Here is a 19,105-nt window from a genome sequence, read left to right as displayed (position 1 = left end):
TAATAAGAATGGGCTTCTTTTTCTCCTGCCCTAGGATGTGGAGCCATGACATCCAAAGCAGCCATGCACAAACCAACTCAGGACCCAGCACCTGAGAACGATTGTACTTTGTAGCCCAGCTCATGTAGCCTAATAAGGCCCCTACACCAGCTACTTCAGCCTTTCCCCCAGAATTGCTTGCCTGTTTTGTCCTTCATGTTTTGTTTTTGACTAGAGTCTCTCAAGTTATATTGGGTGGCACTATATGAAACATAGTATAACCCAATTGTCAGCGTAGGGAAAATGTTTTTTTTAATGTGTCTGCCCTTGAGTGTAACCGTTAGGGATAGTAATATGCTGAATCCACATTGAATTTTTACAAGAATATAATTCACTGTTGTTTGCAGTGTTGCTGTAGTCGAGCTGGTCTCAGGATATTAGATGAGTTGGGTGAGGTAATACATTTTATTGGACCAGCAACTCTGGATGAGAGGGACAAGCTTTCGAGCTACACAGACCTGAAGAAGAGCTCTGTGTAGCTTGGAAGCTTTTCTTTTTTACCAGCAGAAGTTACAAAGAATGTAAGTCAGGCCACCACTCAGACATGCTTGCGCTGCACCTCACCAAGTGAGTCCTCTGCAAAACTCCCCTTCTCAAAGAGTCAGTTGTTCTGATAGTTAAACGCCTTGAGGTAGAAAAAACTGCTTTGCACAGACTGTGAATGACATTTCACTAATTTACCTCAGGTGAAGCTGGTGAAAAGGGGGAGAGAGGATTTCCAGGCAGAGGACCCAAAGGCTTACCTGGAACAACAGGTCTTCCAGGTAAATATTCAGGGATGTATGGAGGTGATAAGAGGAATATATAAGGGGGGAAGGGGGGAAGGAACTGACATTATTATTTTCAAAAAATTCAAGTGTAGGCATTTGTTAAGGAATCAGCTGTATGTCTGTATTTTTATATTGTATAGAAACAGTTACACTGTTATGAACAAGAATTATCATCATCATAGTAAGAGAAATGGGCCTGGGCCTTATCCTGTTACCATTGAAGTCAATGACAAAACTCCCATTGGTTTCAAAGGGATCAGGATTGGGACCAGTGTGTGTAAATCAAAAAATGTCAGATATGCAATTCCCATAATGACAACCACAAAAAATGAAAGAATCCTACCCATCAGCAACAGTGGAGTCCTCAAAGCCTCCGTTTACAATTCTGGGGCTTCAAATTACAATTCTTCTTTACTTTTGTGGTCATTAATTGCCATGTTGTGTCACAGAATTCCAGAACCCAGATTTATGCTCATAAATGTAACACAACTGCCCTCTAGTGGTTAAATGAAGAAGTACATTCATTTTCAATATAAGGAGTTCTGACTCCCACACATTTCTGAGTACAGTAACTCCTCACTTAAAGTCGTCCCGGTTAACGTTGTTTCGTTATGTTGAGAAGATGGGGGCTAATGTCAGGGTGTCCCCCTCCCCCTTGCTCCTGCACCCCACTTACCCCATCTCCACAGAGCAAGTGGGGGACACAACAGGGCTCAGGACGGAGGGAGCTTGCTGGCAGAAGCTGCTGTCTCAAATGGTGATCTACTTAAAAAGGCAGTGTACTTAGAGTGGGGTCAGTAATGCACATCTCTCTCGCACACACACGGTGTGAGTCTCTGTCTCTCTCTGCCATGCTGTCTCCCCTCCCTCCCTTTGTGCTGCCTTGTAGAGTGTGAGGCTACATTAACAACAATGTGTTAACCCTTGAGGGCTCAGCTGTTCTAGTTCATCATTTAGCAGCAAGGCATTCCCTGGGAAATATCCCACCCTCTTCCACCCTCTGACTTCACCACCTCAATCAGGCTTCACAATCATCATTGCTGTGTACAGTATTAAACTGTTTGTTTAAAACTTATACTCTGTGTGTTTGTGTGTGTGTGTGTGTATATATATATGTAGTCTTTTGTCTGGTGAAAAAAAAATCCCCAGAACCTAAACCCCCCTATTTACATTAATTCTTATGGGGAAATTGGATTCGCTTAACATTATTTCGCTTAAAGTCACATTTTTCAGGACCATAACTACAACGTTAAGTGAGGAGTTACTGTATATATATGGATAGAAGCTAATGAATATCCTTCTCTGTGTAACAAGGATAATAATTTCACTTATTAGCAAACACAGATGTTTGGGATGTCTGAAAACCTCAGTTTATATAATATAAATGTACCACTGGAAGAAACTTACAGAAATTGCTTATTATTTCATCAATCCATTGACAATTTAAGGAGAAATACATAAAAATGCATCTTGCTACTCAACACATCTGCACCCTGTGTACTGAGAGTCACATCTGACTAACGGACACAATATTTTTGTAGTGCTTTTTATTCCTGTTAGCTCTATTGAGTTAATAGCCTGGATTCTATCCTTCTTGTGCATAATCAACAGAATTGTTCACTAGGTTCTAATCATTAACACTGTAACGCTGTTGATGGCAGTGGAGCTGGACAGAGGTAACTGTGGGGAGAATTTGGCCTATAGAAACTTTATTGCTTGTAATACGTGAGAACCCAGCCAAGCTCAGGTTGAGTTTGGAGGGATGGCTGATAGAGAAACATCTCTTAATGTGTAAAGGGAATACATTTTATATAGAACTCACAGACAGTAAACATGGAAAGCCATTTTCACAGTCACTTTTAAGAACAAAACCAAACTTTAAATAAAACAATGATCCACATTTTATACCTGCCATGTAGTGCTTCTGTTTACATATATGTCCATTCTTCCAGGTGAACCCGGCAAACCCAGCTATGGAAGGGAAGGCCGTGATGGTGAACGAGGCCCACCAGGAGTGGCTGGTCAGCCTGGGGTACCTGGTCCTCCAGGTCCTGCTGGTCCTCCGGGATATTGTGAGCCATCATCTTGCACAGTGCAAGCTGGACAGAGAGCTGGTAAGAACGTGAAAGGGCCATGAAAGTGCAATGCAAGTGCTGTGAAACATTAGTATCAGTTTATTCTCTGCACGTACAGCTGACAATAAAAAAAAAATGGAGGAAAAACCTACCAAACAAGAAGGAGAAACCTAGCATCCAAGGCTTCAATAGGACATACTTTAAACACATTGTTTGTATGTTCTTACAAAAAGGCAACCAAATTTGGAATGATGGTGCTTACAAAACTACACAGGCAAGACCCTTTGGCTCTCTCTTCCCCTTGGAGATAACAAGGCAGTTGTCTTAAACCAATTTATTTTTAAAATAAATAAAGCCCTTTCCCAGTCACTTCTTTCCCCTCTCCCTTTCCCTCCCATGTGATGTACAGTGATGTACTGTGTCTTAGGGCATCAACTAAATAAAAAAGACAGAATGGTTTGTTTATCTCAGTTGTAGCTGTTACTTTTTTTGATACACTTGTAAAATAAATTCCATGGAGCTGAACTGAACTAATCAGATCATCTCAGCTACATTCATTTCACCATGTGTATGTGTTGTACAATGTATACTAAGCCTCTGTCTCCAATCACTGTGATTTAAATTGTACAAACATGGCTGCCAGACCCTTCCTGTAAAAACATGCCACACTGAATACTTTGTATGCTGTAAATCTCTGTAAATGTGTGATCACTGGGTTATCATGAATATGTCATGTACAACAACCTTTATACATAATTCCGGTTTTCATTTTTGCCTCCAATTTGTGTTGAGTCCCCACTTTTATATGAAGCCTGCTCCTTCTCAGGTCCTTCTATGTGAAATCAAACTAAGAAGGCAAGAAGCCACTGTGAAGGGAATTTTAATAGCCAGAAATAAATGAGTTTGAGATTATTTATTTTAAAGGTCTAAAGTGACATCTCTGGTTGTACAAAAGGAAGAAATAAATCATATTTCTTAACCCCTTGCATGTTTTTGTATGAATGGTCATATAGACGACAATTAAAAGAAATAGTTCAGGTAGAGTCTATCCCATAGAGACATCCCTGTTTCCCTTTTCTATTACAACGCCATTGCTAGAGAAAAATGTGCAATGTGGATATTTTTGTTTCTCTCTAGTGTGTAAATTAAAGTTTGTGTGTTTTGGAATATATAACTTCTCTAACGTTTCCTCTCTTGAGACAGAAATAAAACTGTCCTGATTTAATGCTATTTTCCCCTGTTGCCATTAGTTTCCAAATAATTTTAAAATCTACACCTGGGTACAGGTGCCACAGATATTAATGTCTTCCAGTTCTTCACTTTTTTTGCTTATGCTTAAAATTCTTCACATTTTTGTGACAGGAAATAAAAATGATGGGGGGCGGGGGGAATCAGTCCACTAGGTTGTAAGTTTTGCCCAGAAAATGCAAACAAGATCAGTGTGTGTGGCGGGGAGGAAAGGAGGGGAATCCTGAAATAAAATGTACTTGAAACACTTTCACTTGATGGGACTGTACATTAAAGCTCAACATATTTCTGAGTAATTCCTCTGAGGGCAGTAATGAAATTAATACCTACCAGAACAATGGCAACCAGAACGCTTTCCCACCTCCAAAAAAGTCAGTTACTTCTTGTTTCAGGCACATACCCAGAGGATGTGGTGGCAGATCCAGCAAAGCACTGAAGCACATGCTTAAGTTGAAATGTATTGTCTAACTATGGAAATATTACCACTGCAGTGGTTGAAGCAGATCACAATAGGAGGAGAGGAACTCTCTAGTTTTGGTGGCTGCTGCAATAGATCTTTGTGTTACAACAGCAATAAGGCAGTTACAGGATGTACCTTTGGGAAGACAATAAGGACAAAAGAAGAAAAGTACACAAAATTGGTTCATGGCCCCAAGCAGGTCCGCAGCCTGTGCTGTGCGCGCGTGTGTGGTGGCACTTATGAACATGTCTGCTGTGGACCACCTATTCCTATAAATTCCAACAGTTAGACTGGATCAGGATAGGGAATCTGTAAGGATGTAAAAATAAGTAACAATGGGAGGTTCAGCTGGCTGTCCCCTGGCAAATTTTGAAATACATTTTAAAAGATGTTAAGACCTTAAAGGAGGAGGATGAGTTAACTGTGAAATTGCCATAACACCTTTCCCCAACAGTACCTGCCCTCCTGCATCCCGCTCCATTCTCCTGCAGCAGCCATCTTTGCTAGGGGCAGCCAGCGGCCTTAGTGCCATTGAGAATAACGGGAGAGAGCAGCCGTTTTGAGATGCTCCGAAAGAGACTTCTTCAGCCTCTGCTGAAGGAGAAACTTCAAGTTATGATAAATAATGGGGAAAAGCCAATTAATCCTATTTTTTTAAAAAAATGACCCATTGCACAAAATGTATTCAAGCTTCATGTATCTGCCACTCTTGTGTAGTCAGATAGTGGCCTAACTGTGAGCTTTTGGGACAAAATGGTCTGACATTGAATGCTGAGTTTCTTAAAGGATCCATTTAAAAAAATTATTCTGAGAGATTTACTTGTAAATATTCAGTAAAATTCATTCAGTACTCAGTAAATGTAACTTTGGAGAGAATACACTGTATTTGTCATACTACATAACTAAAAGGTTGAATCTCTGCTTTAAGAACAAAACAACTCAACCTTAACAATAAATTAAGGTGCCGCAGAAATAATAATTATTACTAGTATTATGGTATGGCCTAGATTCCCCAACCAGTACCCGGGCTGAGACACTGTATACACACTGATAGTAGGAGAGTACCTACCCCCAAATGCTTACAGTCTAAATGGCCAAGATAGACAAAGGAAATTGCCCAAGGTCACAGCAGGATGCTGGTAGAGCCGAGCATAGAAGCCAGGCTTCCAGCATCACAGCCAAGTGCTCTGTCCACTACACCACATTGCCTCTCAGCTAAAGTCCTCTACTCTAATACTCCCGTGAGGTCAACAATGCAGGATCTGCCCCAGGGAGTTTGATTCTTTGGAAATACAGCTCAGCACTTTGATGTAAGGCAATTAGTTTGTTCACCCACAAAGGAGGGTTAATTAGTAAGTAGAAGTTGGCCGGTGTTTTCCACAGATAGATCAACTTTTATTGAAAAACCCCAACTAGTTTAAGAGGAAGGTGCAATCCTGCGAGGTGCTGAGTACTTTCAATTTCCTGTGATTGCTTAGCTCCTCAAAGAACAGGGACCACAATGAATTCAATAGAAGATGAATACAACGTTATAGTTTCACCAACAAACTTTTATTTGGACTATATCAATGTAATAAAATGTGTAAAACTGTTACAAGGACAGAAAAACCTGATAACAGACTGAAAACTATTTCTCCAAATGTAATATAGTAACATCAGGAAGAAGTGGAAGAAAAAGAAACATTTTAAAGACAAAAAACATCCAACTGCTTTAAAAAAATTATTACCGTCTTAAAATGCTAAAAATTCCACAATAGAAATGACCGATGTAAGGTAGAAAACTTAACCACATATATAAAATAAATAAATAAAATAGAACTATTACAATAAACACATTTGACATTCTGGGTTCAATTCAACGCAAACTTCCGTTAAGTGGATAACTTATGATTTTGCAGCAGAATTTCTACTTTGGAGCTGAACTGGAAAATGAATTTCTAGTTTAAAAAGCAAAATAAAACTGACCAGTAAATCCTCAGTCCCATGAATAGTCAAGTATATGCAACACGGACTGAGGTCCCACTGGTCACAATATATATGGATGACAACGATATGTAATCTATATGTATATAAAAATCCAAGTGGAAATATCAAGAAAGAACAAGGAAACAAAGAAAAGAAGAAGTGACATGGGTTATTGTTAAGCAGAGTCTATAATGTGGACATTGCCCAAAACAAATAGAAGCTCATTGACACTTAACAAGAAAAGAGCTGAAGAAGTGCTGGCATCACCTACCTTTGATTTTCATTCCAAATCTCTGACACAACAGTGAGTTAAGTCTAATGGGAGTCACTAATCAGGGGTATGATTGCACCTACTTTAATTCCTATAATCTGATTGCATAATGAGAAATAGCACAATTAGCTCTACTGCACTCCAGGTTAGGTGTAGAATCATAGAATCACAGAAGTGTAGGACTGGAAGGAACCTCAATAGGTCATCTAGTCCGGTCCCCTGCAGTCAAGGCAGGACTAAGTAGTAACTAGACCATTCCTGACAGGTGTCGTGTAACCGGCTCTTAAAACCTCCAATGATGGAGATTCCACAACCTCCCTAGGCAATTCATTCCAGGCTTAACCGCCCTGACAGGAAGTTTTACCTAATGTCCAACCTAAACCTCCCTTGCTGAAGTTTAAGCCCATTGCTTCTTGTCCTATCCTCAGAGGTTAAGAAGAACAATTTTTCTCCCTCCTCCTTGTAACAATCTTTTATGTACTTGAAAACTGTTATCATGTCCCCTCTAAGTCTTCTCTTTCCTAAGACTAAGCAAACCCAGTTTTTTTTCAATCTTCCCTCATAGGTCATGTTTTCTAGACCTTTACTAATTTTTGTTGCCCTTCTCTGGACTTTCTCCAATTTGTCCACATCTTTCCTGAAATGTGGCACCCAGAACTGGACGCAATGCTCCAGCTGAGGCCTTATCAACATGTGAAACAGCAGCAAAATATTGCTTCCTGTTAAATACAAATGTAATGCCTGCTTATGATTAATCAACTCATCACACTCAGATCAGGATTCAATTAATATGTCTAGTCTGATGTATCACTTATTAGGCTATCAGCCAAAGAACTGCAGCATGTGCAATTGCACCAAGAGGCATCAGTGGTTCTCCACTCTCAGGGCAGGAGGCACTTGATGTTGGGCACAGGGGCTCCCAGTCATTCCCTTTTCAAATACTTATCTAAAAGACATTTAGTGTGAAAGATTCACATGCATTTTTTTCATTGCTAGTTAAGAGTTGCAATTATACCTGGAGTTCAGCAAGGCTTCTGACACAGTCCCACATGACATTCTGATAAGTAAGCTGGAGAAATATGGGCTTGGTGGAACTACCATTAAGTGGATACATATATTGGCTAAACAACGAGTAACTATTAATGGAAAGGGGTCAGATTGGAGGGAGGTCTCAAGTGGGGTTCCACAGGGATACGTTCTGGGTCTTATGTTGTTTAACATCTTTATTAATGACCTGAATGTAGGAATAGATAGCTTTTTGATTAAATTTGCAGATGACACAAAGCTGGGGAGGGGGTTTGACAATGCTTTGGAGGATAGAGCAAAAATTCAGAGGATTCTTGATAAATTGGAGAGCTGGGCTATAGACTACAAAATGACAAATGTAAGGTGCTACATTTAGGGAAGAAAAACCAAATGCACAAATACAGAATGGGGGATAACTGGCTTGGCAGCAGCACTGTGGAGAACGATCTGAGAGTTGTGGTGAATCACAACCTCAATACAAGTCAGGCTATGTCTATACTAGAGAGCTTATAGCAGTGCAGCTGTACCAATGCAACTGCGCCATTCTCAGCTGTCTAGTGTAGTAGCTCTAAGATGACGGGAAAGAGCTCTCCCATTGACTTAATTAATCCACCCCCAATGAGCAGTGGTAGCCATGTTGATGGGAAAAGTGCTCCCGCCAGCATAGCGCTGTCCAAACCAGCGCTTATGTCAGTGTAATTTATGTCACTCAGGGGGATTTTTTCTCACACCCCTGAGCAACAAAGTTATACTGACATAAGGCATAGTGTAGACAGAGCCTCAGCAATGCGATGCTGTTGCAAAAAGAAGCAAATGCAATTTTATGTCGCATTAACAGAGACATAGCATGCAAGTCAGAGGAGGTGATACTAGCGCTTTACTTGGTGTTGGTTGGGCCTCAGCTGGAGCACTGCATCCAGTTTTGGTCACCAATGTACTGAAACAATGTGGAGAAACTGGGAAGGATCCAGAGGTGAGTGACAAAGATGATCAAAGGGATGAAATCCAAGTCATATGAGCAAAGGCTGAAGGAACTGGGTATGTTTAGCTTGGAAAAGAGGAGCTAAATGGGGGGGTGGGGGGTGGGAGGGCATGATACCAGTCTTCAAATACTTGAAAGGTTGCCATAAAAAAGAGGGAGAAAAGTTGTTCTGTTTTGCCACAGAGGGCAGGACTAGAGGAAATGGGTTTAAACTACAGCATGGCAGATTTAGATTAAATCTCAGGAAAAACTTCCCAGCTGTAAGAACAGTAGGACAATGAAACAGACGGCCTAGGGAGGTTGTGGAAGCTTCTTCACTGGATGCTTACAAAAGGAGGCTGGATAGCCATCTGTCTTGGATGGTTTAGATACAACAAATCCTTCATCTTGGCATAGGGTTAGACTAGATGACCCTGCGGTCCCTTCTAATCCTATTGTTCTATGATTCTAACAGTTGATTACAGATGCTTTATTTTTAGTCATGGTTTATTGTTGGTCTGGACAGTTGGGTTACTATAGAGTAGAGATTTTGAGTGCTGCAAATATTTCATTTCTTGGATCTGAGGTTGCATGGGTGTAAAAGAGTGGAATCTGGCTTTCTGCCACCACTCTAGAGCTCCCTCTGAGGAAAAAGGCACTAGATGAAACAAGGCTACTTTGTCAGGAAGAAAGAGACGGAGCGAGAAACCATGGGCTACAAAAAATGTAAGTATGGTAATGCTCAGCTTCATTATAGCTAAAAAAATCACTGGGATTCAAAAAGCCTCCGTGCAGAATGAATGGGGAGAGCCAGGTGCCTCAGAATGGCATTCACAAAAACCCGTGTGCTACGTGGCTGCTCACCAAAGTTACCTAATAGGAGATGTAAAGAAGAGGTGTGTGTTCTAAGCCCTGCCCCTCAGCCTAACTCTGGGCTGGAGGGAGGTACCTCCCTTTGCTTGGGATTCTCAGCTGCAAAACCTCTCTTGAGGTTAGGTGCCTATGCCATTTTTGCAAGAAGATAGGTGTGGGGAGGGGAAGAGGAGGAGGGCCCTGATTCTGGGATTTAGGTACCTAAAGTGGCAGTTTGTTGCTTAAGTCCTTTTGGACCAATGGACTCTGTGTCTTGGTTTGATAGACATTATGAATTTTTCCTAGTAGCAGCTAGTAGTTATGCTACATGGTACAAGAAAATATCACACTCATACAAATATGTTTTTAATTGCTGGAGTAATTGCGTGAAACCTTGACCTGATGACTGGATATGTCAAGGAGATGATGGATGCCACTGGTTTTGGTATTATTAACTGGCCATGGGTACTTTGCTTCCTTTCTCTAAGCTGTTGCTTAAAATAAGGTCACTGTGTTCTCTGTTACAGTGTCACAGGCAACAAAGAGATGGAAGAGAGACAAGATGTACATCAGTTCTCTTCTTTTGCAAGGCCCTTTCCACTCCCATTTTAATTTTGTCATAATCCTTTATTTTTCAGTTCTTTAATTTGAATATAGCTACAGTAAGAAGAAAACCTTGCCGTAATCTGCATTTCTGTGAAATTATCGATAAAGACTGAAAACCTTAGACAATAGGTGCAGTGAGCTTGCTGAGGCAGCTAACTTTATCTTGAGAAGAAAATCATCATTACTGGTCAAAATGCTGCCGAGTGCCCTTTCAAACTCCATCTAGCCTCTTTTCCTCATGGGAGAGTTGGACATTTATATAAAATTTTCAAATGCAGGTATCTAAAAATAGGCACCTATATTAACCCATATTTAGACAAGTAACTAGATTATCTGATTTTCAGATGGGCTGAGTATCTACCTGTAACTACGATGGAAGTCAGTGGAACCTCTGAAAAATCAGTCCACACTGAGGTGTCCATACACAGATTAGGAGTGAAATCCTGGCTCCGCTGAAGTTAAACTCACGTTGACTTCAAAGAAGCCATGATTTCAGCCCAGATATTCAACTGTAGGCAATTACATTTGAAAATACTGGCCATAGGGAATAGCAAAACTTATATTTACTCATTTGTGGCTGAGGCTATGTCTACACTGAAACTGCTATAGCAGCACAGCTACTCTGATACAGCTGCGCTGCTGCAGCGCGTCAGTGTAGACACTTACTACAGCAATGGGAGAGGTTCTCCTGTCGCTGAAGTTAATCAATCTCCCTGAGAGGTGGTAGCTAGGTCGACGGTTCTTCCACTGACCCTGGCCTTAATGATCTCTTTTGTACTTTAAAAGACAAGAAAGGGAAAGGCTACCTGACTCTGAACCTTGTGTTGTCATTGTCACATCTGCGAAATGGGTATAAACCATTACCGTTCTCATCTGGTAGGATCTGACACAGATGTAAATGACCATGCAAGGTACAAGGCAGTGAAGGATATCTTGTGATCCACTTAACATGTATGCACTGAACTGAACTTTAAATGCTGAGGAAAAAAATTAATGGGGCCAAGAGGTATGTATAATGTTTATCACTAGAGCCTGGTGTGGATACAAAATTTGTATCCACATCTGATTCGCGATCCACAAACATGGTCCATGGATATCTGCAGATTTCCAGGGTTCTATTTGTCAGTATGCATGTACCGTGATGAATTCAATGACAGCTAAATGTTATTTGAAAATTAAATACAACAATAAAATACAGTGCATCATCAAATTCTTCAAACAGTGAACTGAGACAAAATATATTTACAGTGAAAAATTCAGTATGTAATTAAATGTATCACTTTTCTAAGACAGAAGTCTCAAAATCTTTGTAGATTATATTCTTTACACTTATGAGCTTGTTTTGGTCTATTAACACATAACATTTCTGTTAGCATGCCATATGTTATACACATTCTCTTATGGTATTATAAAGCTTAGATTTTCCATTTGAACCACAAATTTTTGAGACAAAGTCATAGTTAAATTTGTAAGCCTTCATAAGCCATACCAAACATGGTAGATGGAGCTGGATTTAGATATGATGTACTTCTGGATCTATTTTAGTTTTGGCCTGCGTGCCACATTTCAGAGATAAATTTATGCTTCTTGATATATACAGAATATGAAGTAAAAATTATTCAGTAAAAATTAATGTCAACTTTAATCTTTGATTTCTAAGATTTGAACAATAACAATTTTATACCGCAACAGTCATTTTAGTAAATAGATAAAATTCAAAGACCTTAGATGGCATTGCAGTATATTTGAAAAACAGATGTGTGTATAATATAAACCATCTAGATCATGTTTCTTCATACAACTGTTATGTAACACTACAGACAAAACATAAAATACTATAAAAAGGCCAAAGAAAAGAAACAGATGCTGTATTCCATAAAGCTGGGCACAGGCTGACATGAAAAGTAATAACTCACCATCGTGACAATCAAAAGCACTAAAATATTTTATGAAATGGTTATCAGTGAGTTAAGAAATTACTTCACATTTAGCCTTACCTATCAGGTAAACATGTATATTTGTCAATAATACATATGATCAGAAAACATAAAGGGAGGATTGATAACAAGAAAAGCCCATCCTAATACTATGCTACAGAAACCTATGTGCTTATTTTACCAAGTACAATTTATTTATACAAAATATCCATGTATTAAAAACATTAATGTAAAAGATCACAAGTAGATTGCAATGCTACTTGATTTTTAAACGCACCCTACTCTTAAGATTTACTTAATGCTCCAATAGACTTACTGCTCCCTTAAAGATGCATACCCTTATGCTGGAAATAAACTGATGTCTAGAAGTGACATGTTTTGTTACTGTATAGTCTCCTGCATTATATGCATATACAAAACACAAACAAAACCTATATCATATAACCTGGAAATATTCATCCAATAAAGGCAGTATTTTTTGCAAACACTGTTGTCTAAAAACAAACTGTACATTTTAGAAAAAATATATTAGGCTCAAGGATAAAAGTGGAAAGATGGCACAAGATGTAATGTATCTACATTGCACTGTTTCCTGCCTTCCATTTTTAGAGTTCAGTCTCTGTTCAATCCTTTGCACTAACAAAAGTGTCCTGAGTACCACCATGTGGACAAAAGGAGGTATATAACACAGGCTCTGAATAACTCTGAAAGGGTTTGACATTAACTAAGCCACAGCAGCTTTATTACTTTCCTGAAGCAAATCAAAATAGTTCCAAATATACCAGCCACTTCAAGAAAATTCTCATCATATTTCAATTCTAAATATAGTTCCAGCTAAAAAATCCTAGTTCAGAAAAATACCTCGAGCTCTCAGAAAGATAATCCTCTTGTATTTTGTAACATTTCCTGTAGCACACGTTTTTTAAACATATAAATGAAATTGAAGAAGAAAAGCAAAATCCCCAAAACAGGTGTAAATCAAGGAAACATTCATCTGAAACTGCAAAAAAAATTTTAAAGATAAAACCTGCCAAACAAGAAGCATGTTTCAGGCCACATTCTGCTTTCAGTTCTAATCGTGTAAAACTGAAATAACTCAGGATAAAAGCAGAGTTAATCCAGAATGACGCCATTCTATCCAAACACAGAATGTGGCTCAGCAGCTTGGAAATGGTATACAGGTATCTGATATGACAAAGCGCCCTTTTTCTCACGAGAAATTAAATTGGGTCTATATGAAAATGAATAATCATTAACCAAAAAGACAGTGTGAAATAAATTAATCATTACCAACACAGTTACTGATGGAGAACTTCAAAATGTTCAAATACAGATTTTAAAAACTTTAATAATGAGTCAAAAATGGGAGTGGGCTGGGGGGAGAGAGAGCACCTGTTGCAAATGTGTATGAAAAAATAATCTTTTTAAAATTCAAGTAAATTAACATTTATAAAATCAGGCTAGATAAGTTACAAGCTTTCAGAGCTGTAGTTCAGTCAGGAAAATGCCCAAAATATACAGATAACGCCAAGTAATATATCTATATACACTGTTCTGTATAGCATTCTAGAAAGGGAACAAGCTCATAAAGATTCTAATCATGTCATTTTCTAATACCTTTTTTGGTATTAACACAGGAAGTGAAGTTTAAAATTAAAGTTAAAAAAATATTTTGAATATTTTAAATAAGATTTGGAATCACTAGAGAAGTACAAATAAATCAACTTAAAAAAATACCCATGCAATATACCTGACCAGCAGTTCATGTAAGCAAACTGAAAACATATACGGCCAATTTCTCTGCTGGTATAAATTCACTGACTTTAACGGAATTATGCCAGAAGAGAATTTGAACCATACAGTCATGGGTGCATCTGAACAAAGCAACCCATTTTAAAAATCTGTCTCAATCTAGATATGCTTGATAGGAACTCTATTCAAACCAAATTTCATTTTCACTGTAGGTTCTCTGAAGGCATCCACACTTCAGCTTCTCTAATGCCCAATTTGCATTCAAAAGTAAAAAGAAAAATTCTTCTGGATGTCTCTTTTGGAGTCCGAAAGTCCATGATTTGGCAACAATCCCCTGATAGTTGTGGATCAAGAAATCTTGTCTCCCGTAGCTCATACTGTATATAACCACTTAGCTGAGCAGAATCCAAGAGAACCACTAACAAACTGCTGATAGGATAGAGCTTTGTTTTCCACCATCCCCACCAATTTACTTTGTGGTCCTTGATTACAGCTATCTGTGCTCTGCTAATAGCATTTTCAGTTTCTAGCACGATAGTTTCATGTGAGATTAGATTAGATGATCTGAAGGTCCCTGATGGTCTTAAACTCTATGAAACTATAAAACTTGTCAAACCCTACATCTATCCCAGGGAATGAATGAGGCTAATATTCAGATGATCTGGCTTCATCTGTTTCATATAATCTAGAGGGTATCTTGGGGAGAAAAAAGCCTCTTTTCATTAGCCCTGCAAGACTGAACATTTTATTGATTGTTGTTGACCATTTGCTAAATGGTCCACTTCTTAAATGTCTGTAGGATTCATTTCACTTCATTCTATTTTGCTTTCTAGTGATAGCGTCTGCCATGGTAAGAGTCACACAAAGCGTTTGTAAACGGCATCCAGTTATGCTCCATGATGCCTTTCCAAAGTGAATTTCACATGTTTCCAAGCCATCTAGTGCCAGCCAACTAGTTTTCTTGCATTCTAATCTGTCCCTGTACCGATATCCTGGTATGCCTGCCTACCAGATCAATTTGAGTGTAGACAAGTAGGAGACCACATATTATATGATTATAACTATTTGTTGAAAGATGTGCCATCACTAATTTAGTTCCAAGCTAAAAATAAAGCCAAACCCCAGCAACTGGCCATCTTGGATTGATGCACCTGAAGTTAAATGAATGAGCCAGTTCTGAACTGGATTATCATTCAGTGACAGAAAATGCCTTTATTGGCCAGATAGGATAAATTTCCAGACAATCTGAATCCAGCAATATGGTTCACAAGGGTAGAGAGGATATCATAACAAAATCTTCATTTCCCCCTTTGGCTCCACAGAAGCAATTCAAGCAAGCTTGAATGTCCTGGGTGTGCTTCATAAGCATTGGTCAGCTGGGTGTGGAAACCTACGCCATGACTTTCTGAAGCAAATGGTAACATTTCGTATGAACAGAGTTCCCCAGCACGCTACCTAAGAAGATAAACTTCATTGTGAACATGTGAATTTAAAAACTCTACAACTGTAATTCACTCTGTGATAAGATGAATAAAACCAGTATTAACAAGACTGAAAAATCTGTACTGTCTTAAGATCATCAAGTTGTAAGAAAATAAATTTTGTTTGAAGAGAAAAGCTCATAAGAACTATTTGGGCCTGTTGCCTCTCTAAACCAGAGAAACAGTAAAAAATATAACACATGGAATGAACTCACAAAATCATTTCAAAACTCTGACACAGCAATTAATGTAGTAAAAGGCTCGATCTAAGTGCTCTATAAAATGTCTATATATTGTAGAGTATACATATGGACAAAAATACACTAAGTATTATGAAGATTAAATTGATTCATAAAAAGAAATAGGTATAAACATGAACCAAAGTGTCTCTGGAGGGGTGTTTATTTCCCACTGGCACGCTGTCGAGCCTGAGATACATGATAGTAACAATCTGCTGGGTTGCACCTTCCGCTCAGCCCTGGAGGCCCCTGGGAACCTGGAGTGCCTGGCGGGCCTGGCACACCAGTGGCTGATAAAATAAAAATAGCAATTAGCATAGACATCATCACTGTGCATATGGTGAGCCTCTTGGTATCCTCAAAAGCCTGCTCCTTCACACCAACTAAACGCAAGACGCATGGAGTCTGATTCTGACCTCAAACCAAAGAAAATCAGGGGTTACCTTATGAAAACCAATGGAGTCATACTGGTATAAAACTGGTGTGAGATCAGAATCACGTCCAAAGAGGGTGTATTTGTTTTACAATGATAAAGCTAGAGACATTTACCTGAAGGTCCAGGTGGACCAGGATTACCTGGGAGTCCAATACCAGGCTCACCTCTTTCCCCCTTCTGTCCTCTGTAACCTAAAAAGGATAAAAAGAATAAGAGTGCCCTGTAATTATAACAAACTTTTTTCTAGGCACCTTACTGACACAAAACTACCAAAACAAACATGTGAAAACTGATGCCCATTCTTTCCAAGGCTGGTAATCCAGCTATTGTACTATTTACCTTCCTTCTACCACACATGGGAAGATTTCTACCAGTAACTGACGGATCCTGAGACAGAAGAGTATCAGTGGATCAGCTGGCTTCACCCTTTCCAAAGTTTTTCTGCTACTTTGGTAAAGAGTCCAGGATAAAAAAACTGAATGTATATCTTGCTTCAGTATTAGCCACAGGGTGAAATGATATATGGTGCCAAACCAAAAATTAGTAGTAGAAAAAGTAAAAAAACCTGCCTACAATGTATCTAAAGAAAGATTATGGGACTTGACAGTCTGTTTAACTGACCTAATTCACTACAATGGGCTCATTGTATTGAATAAAATACAATGCCAGAGGATAGCTTATATACCAAGGTAGTCAAACTTTCTGACCACTGGTAGCTCAACATCTCCCAGGAGCTACTGCATCTAAATTTGTATCATTTGTATTATGTGTGTACTTTAGATTGTAAGATTCTTGGGCTGGCCTTCATCCTCCTGTGGGTTTGTAAAGTACTATGCACAGCTATGCCACTATATAAATGGGGTGAGGGGGAAGCCATTTAGTAATAGCGTACATCCACAGCTGTCTTCACTTTTAATACAGCGTTGTTAGAGCCTGTGAAGATTATATGTTCCAGCATGCAACGGACTACTGCTCACATGCTCAATAACTGTGAACGGCACATTTGGATTTGCACTCTGCACAGGCCACTACTCTGTACTGAAGATGAGTGGCTATGTTTGTTCAACTGTATGCAAACAAATTCAGCCCTCAGCTGCATGCAAATTAGATTCAGCCCGTCTGTTTCTTGGCAAGTTGTCAAGATGGTTCCATCAGCTGGGAAAACTCTGGGTGTCCTTAGAATAGCAGTACAAGGGTCACTGAAATAATAATATTCCTTACCATTTCCCTCATAGTCAAAAAACAGGCCTGTGACTTTTACATTAAAGCAAAATGACTGATGGAAAATAAATACAGTTTAAGAGGAATAACAAATCTGACACCAACACCTAACTTTTATAAGGATTTTTGGGAGACCCATTCCTCCTCCTCCATGCAAGAGTAAAAGTGTCTGTGTGTATGGGTGGGGTGGTGACATACACTGAGAATTAATGGTCCATCCCTGGTTAAATATAGAATTGCAACGGAGAAGATTAAATCTGCTGTGGATAAGGTACCAATATATTTCCAGTGTCTTACTATGCCAAGTAAGCTGCTCCTTTTTGGAGCAGCTGTCCCCTGATGAGAGGAAAATTAGAAGAGAAGGTTTGTGAGGTGACCAATGAGCACTGAGTCAATTGTTATTTGAACAATAATGGGACTGGCAGCTGTATGGCTGAAGTAGCCAGTTAGCAGTACTACATGGCAACCCCACTTCATGTGACAACTCAAGAAGAAAGTGGGAGGACATATAACTATTGCAGGCACCAAACAAAACTGTACAATAGAACGGTACGCAGATTCATACAATTTTTCTATTAAACACAAGTTCATCTTAAATTTAAACAGAAAACCTATTATCAACTGCCATCATCCTTGGTCTCAGAGCAAAGCAGTGATTGGTAATTTATTCTCCTCTCTCAACATCCCAACATTCCCCCTCAAGTTAACACTGAAATGATAATTGGAGTGCATAAAATCCAAATCAGTAGAATATGCATGCAATGTGACATGCATGACAGGACAATCATATGAAAACAGGCAGGTATCTAAACAGAAAACAAGCAATTGAATAATTCAGAGAGAAAAAAAGCTCTCTTTACATCAGCTGTGCATTCTGGTAGCTGAGCTCTATCAAACAGAACTGTCTAAGAGACCCACACACAACTGTGAAACCCCCAATAGGAAAGGGGAGGAAGCTCATATTCAGTAATGGATCTTGAATTTGTTTTTAAATTGCCATGATTAACAGTATTTGCGACCATATAAGTTAGCTGGCTATGGCAGTTTTGTGCAATTCATTGCAGTTGCTACTGTTCGTGAAGGTCAACCACATAATTAAGAAGCTGATTACATTTCCTATTTATTATATCTCTATTCACCTTAATTTTACAATTAGTAGTTAGAGTACAGTTTATCAGAACAAACCCAGCTAATTATACTTTAACAAAACAGTGCTACCATTAATCATTTATGTTTTGTATTTCTATATGCATGGGGCACAAAGAAATCACATTTAAAATACATTATGTTTACAATCTCTATAACGTATCATGTGCACATAATAAAGTGGTCAGCAAGGGACTGATGCAGATTGACAAATTCTGTAAACATTACTGAATTTCAAGTCAATAATAAAAAAACCCTCAAAACCAATAGTATATACAGCAGTCCACCTAGGCACACTGTATGAGTGAAAATAGTATAAACAATGGCTAACTGTGTTTGAGTACATATACAAATGAGTATTTTGTACATATTGGCATAGTAAGTTTCAATGATACCAACATTTAATAAAACATTTCTTGGGTAACTTTTCTAAAAATAATGCTTTATTTTACAGTGTGAGAACAATAAGAAAAACATGTAAGTATATTATTGGAGCACCTTTCTGAAACAATCCAGTATTTAACTCTTGCAATAAAACAGTCGATTTTATGTGAGGTATATTTTACGCAGAAGTAGGTCCCATGATTCCACTTCTGGAGGATAATATTTCAACCTACCTG

At 38.8% G+C, this 19,105-nt stretch overlaps 2 protein-coding genes across 2 annotated transcripts in view; one reads left to right on the top strand and one right to left on the bottom strand.

Annotated features, from left to right (window-relative positions):
• The window catches only part of COL9A1 (collagen type IX alpha 1 chain), a 104,141-nt gene extending 100,232 nt beyond the window's left edge, over nucleotides 1-3,909 (top strand). Inside the window, exons 37-38 of the mRNA XM_074947920.1 lie at nucleotides 726-803; nucleotides 2,762-3,909. Of these exons, the coding sequence (XP_074804021.1) occupies nucleotides 726-803; nucleotides 2,762-2,946 (263 nt within the window). The 3' untranslated portion in view covers nucleotides 2,947-3,909. The remainder of the gene's footprint in view (nucleotides 1-725; nucleotides 804-2,761) is intronic.
• A 9,909-nt stretch (nucleotides 3,910-13,818) lies between these two features.
• COL19A1 (collagen type XIX alpha 1 chain) overlaps nucleotides 13,819-19,105 on the bottom strand; it is a 315,358-nt gene continuing 310,071 nt past the window's right edge. Inside the window, exons 48-49 of the mRNA XM_074947919.1 lie at nucleotides 16,232-16,309; nucleotides 13,819-15,972 (exon numbers count right to left, since the gene is read on the bottom strand). Coding sequence (XP_074804020.1) covers nucleotides 15,845-15,972; nucleotides 16,232-16,309 — 206 coding nt within the window. The 3' untranslated portion in view covers nucleotides 13,819-15,844. The remainder of the gene's footprint in view (nucleotides 15,973-16,231; nucleotides 16,310-19,105) is intronic.

The sequence above is a fragment of the Natator depressus genome, chromosome 3 (genome assembly GCF_965152275.1).
Source record: "Natator depressus isolate rNatDep1 chromosome 3, rNatDep2.hap1, whole genome shotgun sequence".
In the NCBI taxonomy this organism is placed as follows: domain Eukaryota; kingdom Metazoa; phylum Chordata; order Testudines; family Cheloniidae; genus Natator; species Natator depressus.
The sequence above is the reverse complement of the archived record's forward strand: the minus strand, read 5'-3'. Positions and strand labels throughout refer to the sequence as shown.